This window comes from Frankliniella occidentalis, unplaced genomic scaffold (genome assembly GCF_000697945.3).
Source record: "Frankliniella occidentalis isolate FOCC.00 unplaced genomic scaffold, Focc_3.1 Scaffold680, whole genome shotgun sequence".
NCBI lineage: Eukaryota > Metazoa > Arthropoda > Insecta > Thysanoptera > Thripidae > Frankliniella > Frankliniella occidentalis.
In genome coordinates this window covers 34635-47239 of record NW_026267793.1, presented here as the reverse complement: position 1 = coordinate 47239, position 12605 = coordinate 34635, and the positions used below count along the sequence as shown (strand labels likewise).

Below are 12605 nucleotides of genomic sequence, written 5' to 3'. Positions count from 1 at the left end.
TGGCTGAGCCCCAGGTGCGGTTGGCTGAGCCCCAGGTGCGGCTGACTGAGCCCCAGGTGCTGCTGGCTGAGCCCCAGGCCCAGCCCCCTGCCCCAGCCCCGGCACCTGGCCCACAAAATCCCGCGCCGAGCCGGCTGCTGACAGGGACATGGACACTATGGGACAGGAAATGAAACAGCCATGGTCAGACTGATGCTGTTGGGCCCGGCGTCTGGCACATGAATGGGTGTGGTCGTGGTGTATGGTGTCATGTATCTTATGGCTACTCTTAAAAAATATCAGAAAGCAATCCGATACTTTCAAGTGCGTACAGCAATGCTACCTCCTCTATCTGATGATAATATTTGATCAGTTTAAATTAAATATTTTAAAGCCTACTGCAGTATTAAGATCTAACTCTCGTGCAAGTCATCAAATTTAGACCCAGGGCGGAAGCAAATACAAACTTTCAGTGCCCAATATAAACTCACACAAACTCACACACAATGATATCAGTTATTGTGAAAGCAAAGATCCAGCACACATTTCTACTTTGCAGCAATGCAAAATTTACAAAAGACCCACAATGACAAGGTAACGTTAAAATCATAGAAAATTGGGTGAATGTGCAACCAAAAAAAGGTGCTGTGTAAGGAACAATACATTTATCTGTGCGAATGTGAGAAAAATATCTACAGAAATGTGCAAATTAGGAATGAAATTGCATGGGTGTTTTTTGTAGAATACATCAAAGTTAGGGCCAAGTACACAGAAATAAAAATGAATAGTTGGTTCCCCTGCGTCAGCCGTTGCTGTGCATCACGTACCCACTGGTGCTGAGCCCGCCTGCCGCTGCTGACGCTGGTCCACGGACTGGGACTGCTCCGCCTCGGCCGTGAACGCCCGCGAGCGGCCCCGAGCATGTGACCCCGCCCCCCCACCGACCTGGACCTGGACCTGGGTGGACGGAGGCGGGCCAATCTCTAAAAAAGGCTTCATCTTGGGCACGTTGTTGCTGTTCTTGGTGGGTTGGTGTCGCTGTTGCTGCTGATGCTCCTGCTGTTGCTGTTGCACCCTGAACGTCTCCTGGTCCTCGTCCCAGACGTAGCCGTCCAGGTAGGTTTGCCCTCGCCGCGTGCGCTCGAGGCTCTCCGACGTGAACCTGGCGAGCCGCTCGTAGTGCACGCCGTCGTCCCGGTCGTCGGGCGGGGCGCGTGTCTCCCGGTAGTCCTCGTAGTGCTTGGCGGCCTTGGCGACCGCGCTGCGCCCGGGCCCCGGCTGTGCCCTGGGCGGCTCGCTGCGCCGTCGAGCACTCGCGTACAGCGCCCCAGGACGGGGAGCCCTCATGGCCACGGGGGCCACGGCGGCTGCTGGAAAGGTCGGCGTCGTGGGTGTGGTCGGAGTCGGAGGGCCGGCGCGGCGGGGCCGTCGTCCAGGTTGTCGAGGGAGCGGGTGTGGCGCAGGCTGACGTGGCGCAGGCTGACGTGGCGCAGGCTCTCCCGCCACAGCGTGTCCTCCTCCCACATGTCGGCCCCCGACTGACCGCCACTCACCAGGCTGGACTGCGGCGCTGGCCGGCCCCCCCGACGGGCTGCGGATGGGGTTCACCTTGCGGCCCACGTCGTTACGCTTGACGTCGAGGTGCTGGGCGTCGGTGCGTTCGCCCCGCCGCTGGGGCTGGTTGTTGCTGCGCTGGTTGTTGAGCGGCTGCAGCCTCGAACGCCCCGAGCTCTGCGTGCGCGCCGCGGCCAGGCTGCGCTCGCGCTCCGCGGCCGCCGCCAGCCCCCCCGCGGCCAGGGCCGCTTCCTCGGCGCCGCCCTGGTCCCGCCGCAGGTCCGAGTAGTAGTACGGCGCGCCCGCCTGCTGGTCGCCGTGCTGGTCGCCGTGCTGGTCGCCCTGGTGGTCGCCCTGGTGGTCGCCCTGCTGCGGTTGTTCCTGCCGCGCCTCCTGCGGAGGTCCTGGAGGTCCTGCCCTAGACTGGGGTCGCTCCTGCTGCTCCGCCCCCGCCCCCACCGAGGCCATGGCGGACGTGGTGGTCGACCTTGAGCCCTGGTCGAAGCTACCGCCGTTGCTTCCGCCTCCGTGGGGGTCAGGCTGCTGCTGCGCAGGCGGCTCAGCGACCGACGACTGACTGGCGATGCTGTTGGTCTTGGAGTGGATGGGTGACAGTCTGCTCTTGTTGGCGACGTCCAGCGAAGAGTCGTGGATGTCCAGCGACGTGTCCAGGTCGTCGAGGGGCGGCGGACTCGTAGGGATGGGCGGCGGCGACACCAGCTCGCTGTCAGAAAATTCGTGGTGCTCGTTGGCGCTGCTGGCCTCCCCCAAGAAGGGCGGCATGTCCGTGGCCGCCCTGCCCCGGTCGGGGCCGCGGCTGGCGCCCAGGCTGGCCCCCAGGTAGTAGGACGCGGGGCTGAACGTGTCCGAGAGGCTGAAGCGCTTGTGTCGGGAGGTGTCCAAGGAGTCGAGGTCCTTGGAGGCCTCGTCGTCCGCGTCGGAGCTCTCCGACTTGATGGACGTCTTCTGCTGCTGGAAGGAGGAGGTGGACGAGTTGAGGATGTCCGGGAGGCTGAGCCGCGGCGGGGTAGGCGGAATGTTGTCCAAGATGGTGTCCTCGTTGGCCATAGACTGAGTGTCGGGCGTGCGGGTGGGAGTAGCGCGGTGCGCGGAGCAGTTGCTGTACTGCCGGGCGTGGTGCGGGGGCGGCAGGTCCTGCGCCTCGTCCTGCTTGGAGGCCGCCAGGTCTGACGTGGAGCTCACCTCCATGTACAGCGGCTCGTGGCCGCCTCGGTACATGAGCTCGTAGTGCGACTGCCCCGCAGCGCCGTACGTGCCGAACGCGCTGTCCGGGGCCAGGAGGCTGCCGGCCAGGATGTTCCTGTTGGCATTGCCGGAGAAGCCCGGGCTGAAGAGGCCGCCGCCATTGGGCGCCAGCAGCGACCGGGAGAGGCCCCCCGTCGTCATCTCCACGTACGAGTTCTCCTCCGTCTCGAACAGCGTCGAGGAGGAGTGGCTGAACATGGCCGAGTCGGAGGGGATCCTCTTGGAGGGCGTCATGGGCAGGTAGTGCTCCTCCGCGGCCTGGTCGCTGAACTGAAACTGTTCGTTGTTGACCGCCTCCGCGGTGTGCATGGTCGCCATGTCGGGGGTCTGACACTCCCGGATCCTCTCCTCGGCGGCCTTGGGGAGAGGGGGGGTGCTGCAGTCCGAGGCGGTCGGCATCGCAAAGTGTTTGGAGTCTCTGTAGTCATCGCCTTTCTTCTTGCCCAAGTCTCGACAGGCACTCACAAATTGTTCCCTTCTCCCAAGAGCAGCTGCAACTTCGCCATCCTCCTCTTCTTCATGGGGAAATTTGTTTGACTGAACAGCAAAACGGCGATTTTTGAGGGTGGAAGGCTCTGTCAACAGTTCAGGATCACTTGAGGTGTCATACATTAAGGTTTCAGTGTCACTGAAGACGTATCTCCTTGCTTCTTCTTCAGACTTCCGTTCGAGTTCAGCAGCTTTCTCTTTAGCTAACTTTGACTTCCTCTCAAAGTCTGCTAGTAGATCTTTGACAGATTTGGGGTACTTTGGTTCCTCCATAACTGGTTCCTTAGTTCCTTGAAGGAATCGTCACCAAAGACAAAATTGATCAGAATTGATCTTGAGCGAATTTGGTGTTCAGGAATTTCATTTAAATATTCTAATGATCCCTGAGAACCTCCACTTGGGCAAAGCTGGTCCTCAAACATTTTTTTTCGATTTGAAACTAAATTTCTAGACAGAGATTTAGTTCCTTCTAGTAAATTAGGATTGTTTTGCGTTTTATTCTTCACATACTGAAATGAAAATTCCTTGACGATTGCTGTTTCATCCAGTTTTGTTTCAGAATTACAGGAAGATGAATGTTTTTGTGGACTCAGTTGTTGTTCCAGTCCTTGTGGTTTTAATCTTAAATGGCTTCTGTGAAGCGTATCAGTTCCAGTATTGAATCCTACTCCATTCTGAAGGGTATCATAACCACTGTCAGAGCACTTCCCAGAGAAGTACCGGTCTTCATACAGTCCACGGTGACTTTCCATGCTCCTTGAGGAAGTCTCCATATTACTAAGCCTTTCCACCGTATTATTCCATTCATTATATCCTCTCTGACTGATATCTCTTGATGTGTCAGTGTCAGCTAACTGACTGTTTCCATGCTGGAAATTGTTCCGTGCTTCTTCTCCACCGGTGGGGGATTCAAAAGACACAGCTTTCCGGGAAATCTTCTCCTCAGTACTGCTGCGCCTTGATCTGTTTGACTGGGATGGTCTCCGGGACCGTTTGCGGGACTCACGGGCGTCTCCAACTACAAGTGACAAAGACAGGGAAGTGCAAAGTGAGAGAGGGCCACCTGTCATGTACACAGTTAAGACTAAACCACGACTTTCATCATTCAGGGAGAAAAAGAAAGAATTTTGCATGTTGAAACAAATTAAAGAAATAAAGATTACAACCTTTACGGCAAGCAACTTCAATGTTTGAGCCATAATAGTTAGGAACGGTGAATAAAGACACTATTTAAATATATAAAATGTTACAAGGAACATACAGTTCATTCCCAATTTAAAAACAATTAGTGGATTTGAGTCAATTTGAGCACATAAGAACCAATTAATTGATTATAATTAAATTTATATTCAGTATGATGCACTATCTAGTCCTAAACACTTATTCATTATTCACCATTTAATTCAAAGAGCTTTTAAAAAAGAAGAAACCACTTAGATATGGACAGGATTTGAAGTTCAATTTCTTTTAAATGGCAAATGTAAATGATCAAATCATTCATGCAAAAGAGCTCAGATTAGCATATTCAGAAATGACTGCACAGAATCAGATCAGGTATCAGTACCTGAGTAACTTCAATGTGGATATAAGTCTGGTCATATATCTCAAGTAAATAAGGGAAGAAAATTATATTGCACAATGGCCTTTCACAAATGCTCATGTAAATGACATGCAGTACATCAGCTTGGCCACATCATATCAACTATAATTGAGTAAAGTTTTATCATTCCATGCTCTTACTACAACAAAAATCCATTGAGATGAAAAAAACAAACTATCATGCAGGCAAATTAAAGATGAACAGTTCGCAAGGCAAAATTGGCAGATTAAAGCAAATCATGCAACTAGTGCCATCCAACCACCATTATAAAACACACAAAAATTAGAGTTTGTAACAACAGGGTTAAACTACACACCATACACCACGAACGCACACCTCTGGCCAGCCACCACATTTTTGAAGTCATAAAGTCAAAAGTCATACTGTTGAGGCTGTTTCATTTATTTCAAATGAGCCTCTGATTAATAAATACAGTAATTGAGTCAGACAGATGCAAAAAAATTGTAGTGCCTTGATCACAACCATCTGCATAAACCTTCATCAACACGAAACACTTTGGATAATATATTAAAAGAAGCTTGAGGGTCTTAGAGATAAAACTTACTGTCTTCATCTGAGGAGTAACTTGTGTATCTATTGGATGCAGAAGACCTGCGCCCATCTTGACTTCGACTCCGAGACATTTTCCCAGAATCTTCCTGACTTTTCTGGGCAAGGAAATCTGCAGCCTCTTGGGAATCTAGCATTTCAGTGCTCCAAGGTACTGATCCTGCCTGGTCATCCACCAGAGCTTGCATATCCATTAGCTTTGAGCTGCTCAAGGTAACACACAATAATGATAGAAATGTGTCACTCATACTGTACTATGGCAAAGTACAAATCTACACCAGACTACCAACCTGTAAGGCCCATCATGAAGTGCATCTTGACTGAGGTGCCTTGACAAGCCTTGTGCCCTACGCTCTTGATCAGCAAGTTCACGTAGTGCTTGCTGCTTATAATAATTAGAAAGTTGGTTTTGGGCTGAGTTTACACCTCTTGTTGCAGAACCAGACGGCTTGCGTGCCAGAGGAGACTGCAACATGCGTTGCTTCCATTCCAGCAGACGCTTCATTGACTCCTCACGCTGAAGAACATAAAAGACAAGTTTTTAAAAACTCTAATGTTACATAAAAGGTGCATAGCAAATCAGTTTCCACTAGAGGAATACGAACTGGTGTAGTTGCCTCTAGGGAGGAAGGGGTGGATAAGTCTGGTGTGGTGCTTACAGCAGAGTACTGTTAACAAGTAAACATTTGCAACTCACTCTCTACACCATAAGACACAGACAAATCCAATTGTGAATTTAATTTTTAAAATTATGTTAAGATATTTAAGTACAAACCTGTTGAAACTTTTGACTTCCATACTCAGCACCTGATCGCCTGTGAGAATACAGTCCACTGCCACTTCCACTATTTCTTCTCTGTTTGAACCCTTCCTCCTCATCATCCCTCTCACTGTCATATTTCTGACGAGGAAGTCGAGCACTGGCTGATCGCATGAAAGGTTGTTGTGTCATTGGCGACTGCATCTCTGAATAGTATGATAGAAGCTGTCGCTCCTCTTCCTCCTCAATCTGCTGCCTTTGCAGCTGTTCCTGCTGGCTCTGCTGTTTCTGGTACTCTAACTGCTGCTGTAATACCTTTTGCTCCTCAAGAAGCTGCTGTTGTCTTCGTTGCATGTTCAAAATGTGCTGCTGTTCACTCTCCTAAAGAACATGGAATAAAACGCGTTGTTATTAAATGTGGCTTTTACTAATTTCACAATTGCTTTAGACAATGGGGAAGGGCACTCTTCTCTTATTGTTCAAAAAACAAGTATTATTTCTAATTACCCTTAAAAGTTCAGCAGAGGGGGAGAGAACTCGATTAGCAGCAAGCTCAGCGACTCTAGAGGAGCTTTGGGATTGGAGCATGTTTGAAAAGGATGGGAAATTACTACGACTGGGGGCTTGTGGGTTGGGAAGAGCACCACCAGGGCCCTGCTGGAGAAGATAAGCTGACTGACGCATTTTCTGAGCATAGCCTTCTTCTGACCAATACAGATTGTCAGGATCACGCATGATATCAAGACTTGACTTTGGACGTGGGGGTTGCGAATTAAGCTGAGATCTGGACCCTCTTACTTGTGGTTCTGGACTTTTGGTGATATCCATGCCATCCTCATGTCTGCAAAATAAACAAATTAAAAGAATAAAAGAAAGGGTTCAAATTTTTTAGAAGCAGAGAAAAATTGTTTGTGAAAATTATATTATGGCTTTAGTATGTACCTGCGAGCATCATAATCAAGGAAATCAGCACTGTGTGGCCTTGGTGGTTGTTTACGAGGACTCTGTCCAAGAAGTGTTAGTTGCTGCTTTTCTTCAGGGCGTGAATTGTAAGTTGCTTCATATCCTTTAGTAATAATAGTTGCGCTCTGGCCACCAGTTTGAAGATAGGCCTGCTGTCCAAACTTATTAGTCCATGACTGGTTTTCCATCTGCCTCCGTTCACTATTATAGATGTCTTCATAATCAGTTGGCTTGACTTTATTGTTTAGAGTGGCCTGCATTGATCCTGCAGGACGGCTGTATGTGTCAGGAGTCCGTCGCTCTGCATTGTTAGGGGACATAACAAGGCGTGACTGGACTTGTGGCATTGCAGCTGGGTTGAACTGATAGTTCGATTGCATCAGTCGAGGCGGTTGCTGAGGCTGTGCTCCTAAATTCTGGTGATGTTCCGGTGACTGTTCGCTGGAGGAGCCCATGTCTTCATTAGCCAGGCGCCTAGGCTTGGGCGGAGCATTGGCATACAGGTGATGATGAAAGCTACGATCATCAAGAGCATTAAGTTGTTGTTGCTGCTGCTGTTGCTGCTGCTGCAGAAGGGGGCTCTGCCATCCATTCATGCTTCCAGAAACAGCTAACCTTGGTCGACAGGTGCCAAATCCAGCATCACTTTCATCACCAGGACTGTGTTGAGCATTAGTTGGTTGGTGAGTGATCACACGAGGATCCTCATAGCTAAAATAATCAACGAATAAGATTAGTTGAGGTATTAAATGGTTTGAAAAGTACAGGATAGAGATAGACCCAACACAGGGTTTGTATTATTCGTTGAGCAGGTTATACATACTGTACATACCAATGAATAGTGTCATAATCAATTTGATAAGATTCCTCTCTGGGAGCAGCACAAAAAAGTTTGTGTTTCAAGCTTAGCTTTGCTACCCTCTCAAGAAAAGAGCCAGAGAAAGCACGAGAAAAAGGTTTAACAAAATAAATTTACCTAGTTGGTCGATCCTGCAAGACAGAAGCAAGGCTCATGCAATGCATCCATTGCAGCATAATCTCCTGAGTGTCAGCAGCAAAGTAGTACGTCCGCATGTTGGCGTGTTCTGCTTTGAAGCTGAACTTCCTGTAAACTCGATCAACTTGAGGTGTGCATGGTGATATGGTGTAAGAGGGAAGCAGAATAGACCCAAGCAGCTTTTCTTCTTCTGGTCCTGAAATACGCAAAAAAATCCAATCATTAATACTACGAATGAGAATTAACTTAACACGTAATGAAAGTAAATCTAGCTGAGTAATAAAATGAGTTACAAAATTTGCAATGAAAAAACCAAAAAACTAGGTGGTTTTACACGCAAAGATTTTGGGAGATTGCTAACCTCCATATCAGATGTGCTGAATGAGGTATTTAGCCGATACGAAATTGGCTAAAAAATTAAAAATGAAAACTGAATATTTTCTTGTTTGAGATAAGTTGCAACAATGCACTTTTTTCAATTCAAAACAGTTCTAAATGAAAATATTAAACGAGCAAGAAATTGTCAACAAGCAGAAAGCCACCGAACTTAGGGTCAAGGACCTGCAAAAATGTAAGAGCGCCAACCTCTGAAAAGAGGAACCTCGACTCCAACTATACTTTAAATTTATGCACAGCTCACAAAATTTCGAATACGAGGCTAAATTCTGTTACATCTTTTTTGCGGACACTCATCTGGCGGCTCGACTTGGGCGGCACTAGAACTCGCGAGTGAGATGGGGGTTGGCACAGTTGGCACCTTCCCTCCCGGTGACACCACGGTGGTGGCGCGTAATTTTGAACCCACCACAGACACTCACAAGTTTTCCCGGAAAAATTCGAAATTTTTCCAGAGAAAATAGAAAAAAAATAATTTTTCCAGAGCAGAGAAAATAGGAAAAATTTAATTTTTCCAGTCTTTTCAAGTTTTTAGGAAACAATTGAAATTCTCGGAGATTTTTCTCACATGTATTTCTCCGGAAAATTTAAATCCCTACACTCACCCTTGTAGTAGAAGAGGCAGTAGTCGCAGAGGACGAACCAGCGCTTTTTCCACAGCATAAGCCCCTCGCTGCCCTGCTTGTGCAGCCAGCCCTGCTGGGTGACGGGCGCGCCCACGGGCCTCTTGACCACGGGGGAGCGCAGCTGCGCTCAGTCTACACGGTACGAATAATTTCATCTCTTCAATGCAATTGCTTTAGCTGGTACGCAATTATAACCGCGGGCGCGCGGCCTCGGCGAAGCGTGCGGCAGAGCGCAGAGGTGCTCCGGACGGCTCCGGCAGGACCTTTGACACGGTGCTGTATGAACACTTCGCTACGGATAAAGCTCAACGCATACTCGTTTTGAAGAATATATTATTCTCTACAATGTTTCCAACATCGAAATTTGTCTGTGACCGATAGGTCGAGAACTATAAAGGCTTAATCTTTTTGTAAATTTTATGAAATACACAAATTGCAAAACGTGGACATTTTTGCAATAATCAGCTGATCTCTTTAGCAGGAGATACCTAGGCCCTTAGCTTAAGCAAACTGATCAGTCGGGATATGTTTTTCTCGAACCGTTCACCCACGGCAACCGTTAAAAGAAATGGGGTCTCTTTCAATCTTCTTCTTGCCACTCGCCTCCATTGAGACATCTAATTCTGAATTTCGGATATATTATAGTGGACGTGGACACCATCATCTATACATCACACGAAATTAAATTTTGCTCACTATTTCTGAAACGGTTTAAATGACAAGTTTAGTTTAGCTCATTTTCCCGGCCAGCGGAGGCCAGCGCGAGGGCGAGGCTGGTCCAGCGCGCTCTTGTGGCTGCCGGGAGGTGTGTGCTCGTTTTGGCGTGCAGAGGTTGGCACTACAGGATCGTGTGGGATATCTCTGTCTCACTCGCACGGTGGTCCACTGCGCTCCATAAGAGTTCCCCCCCGCGGTCGGGAGACTTGGGCTGGGCTGGGAGGCCAGATCGCGCACCGGCCTCGGCGGCTCGCTCGGGCTGCGCAGAGCCTGCGCAGAGCCTGCGCAGAGCCTGCACAGAGCCTGCACAGAGCGTACTGCGCATGTGGCGCGAAGGATCCCACTGCCCGCTTGCGTTCACCTATCTCTATTAAGTACACCTTAGGCTGGGGGCTGGGCTCGGTTGACCTGCTGTGTGCGTAGTTCGAGTGCAGCGTGCAGAGGCAGACCTAGAGGCAGGCAGGGGGAAGGAAGCCGAGGCTGAGGGGTAATCCGGTGTATACACAGAATTGGCCGGTCACGATGTAGGAAACCCCGGTGGCGGCACACTCGCACGGAAAAAAATAAATAAGTTGCACTAGCTACTGATTAGCTAAAATAGCTTATATGTTTGCTGTCCTGGCACCAGCTAACGTTTTTAGCTCTGAGAACTAAACGTTTGCTACGGTAGCCACGCATGAGCTGTGAGAGCTAACGCGCTATCCAAATCATCTAATGGGTGTAAGCTGTACCAGAGAAAGCCCGTAGTTGGTTTGGCTGTGCATTAGCTCACGCAGCTAATACTCAGCTACGACAGCAAATGTTTAGTTCTGGGAGCTTAAAATCTTAGCTGGTGCCAGGTCAGCTAACGTTGAGCTACAACATCGTACGTATTTTTTTTCCGTGCGCTTAAAACATCGCCAAAAGCGGCACCGCCGCAGCGCTGCGTCAGTCCAGCTGGGGTAATCCGCCCCTCCGGGTACCCGCCTGCCTGATTGACAGGTGAAGATGCGGTGGCGGCGAGTGGCGGCGAGAGGGGAGGTGGGGAAGGGTTTTCTACATCGTGTGGTGGGTAGATGGTAGGCCGGGCCCACAAAACCCGAGATTATTCCGAAATGCTCCGACGGTATGGTGCAAAATCCGACAAAAACCCGAAATCGGATGTCGGACAATAGACCATTTCACCCGTCGGCGGTTCGACATATCGAAGAACAAAAATACCGGAAGTCAAGCTCCCGTGCCACTCTTGATAGAGGTTTGTGGGCAATGTAACTTACATATTACTTTTCCTCGCCCTAAATTTAGTCGAAAATATACTTTCAGAGCACAAACCGCTTCAAACGGTCCCGTTAAACGCAAAGAAACGATACACCTAGCGCCCGACTTCCGGTATTTTTGTTCTTCGATGTATCGAACAGGGCTCGGGTGAAATGGTCTATTACTCCGATAAAAATGCGACCTCCGATAGATTCCGACAATGCCGCATGTCGGGCCGGCCCACCACGGATTGCCTACAACGCAAGCTTCTGCGCCGTGCGCCGCCGCCTTCGGTTCGTCATGCGCCAGTGGGTGCGAGAGAGATGACAAGGTGTCCCGCTTTCCGCGGGGGCGCGCCTCGCCTCGCCCTCGCCACCCCCGCGGCTGAGCAAAACGGCGCCCGGGCTGGGACGAGAGCGTGGGCGAGTGGGATGAGAGGCAGCGCACCTCTCTGCGCAGTTTTGCTCAGCCGCGGGGGTGGCGAGGGCGAGGCGAGGCGCGCCCCCGCGGAAAGCGGGACACCTTGTCATCTCTCTCGCACCCACGTGGGAAGCGCTCTTCTCTGTCGCTCTAGACACGAGCAGCCCGAGAGAGCCCGTGAGAGATCGGGCCGATTCGCCCATCGTTGGCAGATCGGCGAGCCTTTGCTTTTGGTTGTCTTTGTATGTTCATTAACACCGTGGTCGCAGGGAAGGAGCCCAAGAGCTAGCGTGGCCACCTCTCCTTTACGCAGCGTCAGGACAGGCCGCGGTGTATGTCCTCGCGGGGCCTTAATAGTGGTCTCCGCGGCCTTCGCGGCAGGTAATGTTGCAGGGGACTGGAGATACCCCCCCCCCCCAACCCTCCCCCGCGCGGCCCCCCGGTCGGTCCTCGGTACCCCACCCCTGCCCGACAAAGCGGCATGGTGCGACAAAAGACAGAGGCACCGAGGCAACAGTGCCGGCGGGACGCGCAAACATGTGCTAATGTTCTTGTACCGTTAGCTAACTTCCCCCACCTCGCGAAAACCATCGCATAGGGTATTCCGGGGCTCGGCTAGACCGGAAGGTGAAGAACATAAACGCCCGGGCGCGGGGAGGAGCGGGGTGGTGTCGGGGCAGGCCCCCGCTCCTCCCCGCGCCCGGCGTTTCTGTTCTTCACCTTCCGGTCTAGCCGAGCCCCGGAGTACCCTATCCGACAGGGATTAGGCGAGAGACACCCACCCGGTACCAGAGCAAACCTTCCATCGGTCCAGCTGGGCATAGCGGGGCGGGGCCGCGGGTCCAGCCGCCTGCCCGCCCCGACGTGGGGCCCCCCGGGAGCGACGACCCGAGCCGGACTCACCCGCCCAACCCGCCCGTCCGTTTCCAGGCCTGCTGGCTGAAACCAAGAAATGCGCACATCTCGCCGCTGCCGCGTCCCTCATCCCCTTCCTGCTGACCTGCCTTGCCTGATCCTGATCCTCTACTCGTG

At 51.0% G+C, this 12605-nt stretch overlaps 1 protein-coding gene across 2 annotated transcripts; it reads right to left on the bottom strand.

Annotated features, from left to right (window-relative positions):
• Positions 1–3392: 3392 nt before the first annotated feature.
• On the bottom strand, positions 3393–8710 carry LOC127751664 (formin-J-like). 2 transcript variants are annotated; one of them, XM_052275594.1, is made up of 10 exons: positions 8540–8710; positions 8158–8374; positions 7797–7892; positions 7161–7697; positions 6726–7059; positions 6234–6599; positions 6064–6126; positions 5749–5975; positions 5454–5662; positions 3393–4306 (listed from the first exon to the last, which is right to left on the bottom strand). In XM_052275594.1, the coding sequence occupies exons 2-10, from the start codon at positions 8253–8255 to the stop codon at positions 3519–3521; spliced, it is 2718 nt and encodes a 905-aa protein (XP_052131554.1). In that variant the 5' UTR covers positions 8256–8374; positions 8540–8710; the 3' UTR covers positions 3393–3518. The 2 variants fall into 2 exon arrangements, with proteins under 2 accessions (XP_052131554.1, XP_052131553.1); XM_052275593.1 differs by having other exon boundaries at positions 7161–7892.
• Between the last annotated feature and the right edge of the window lie 3895 nt (positions 8711–12605).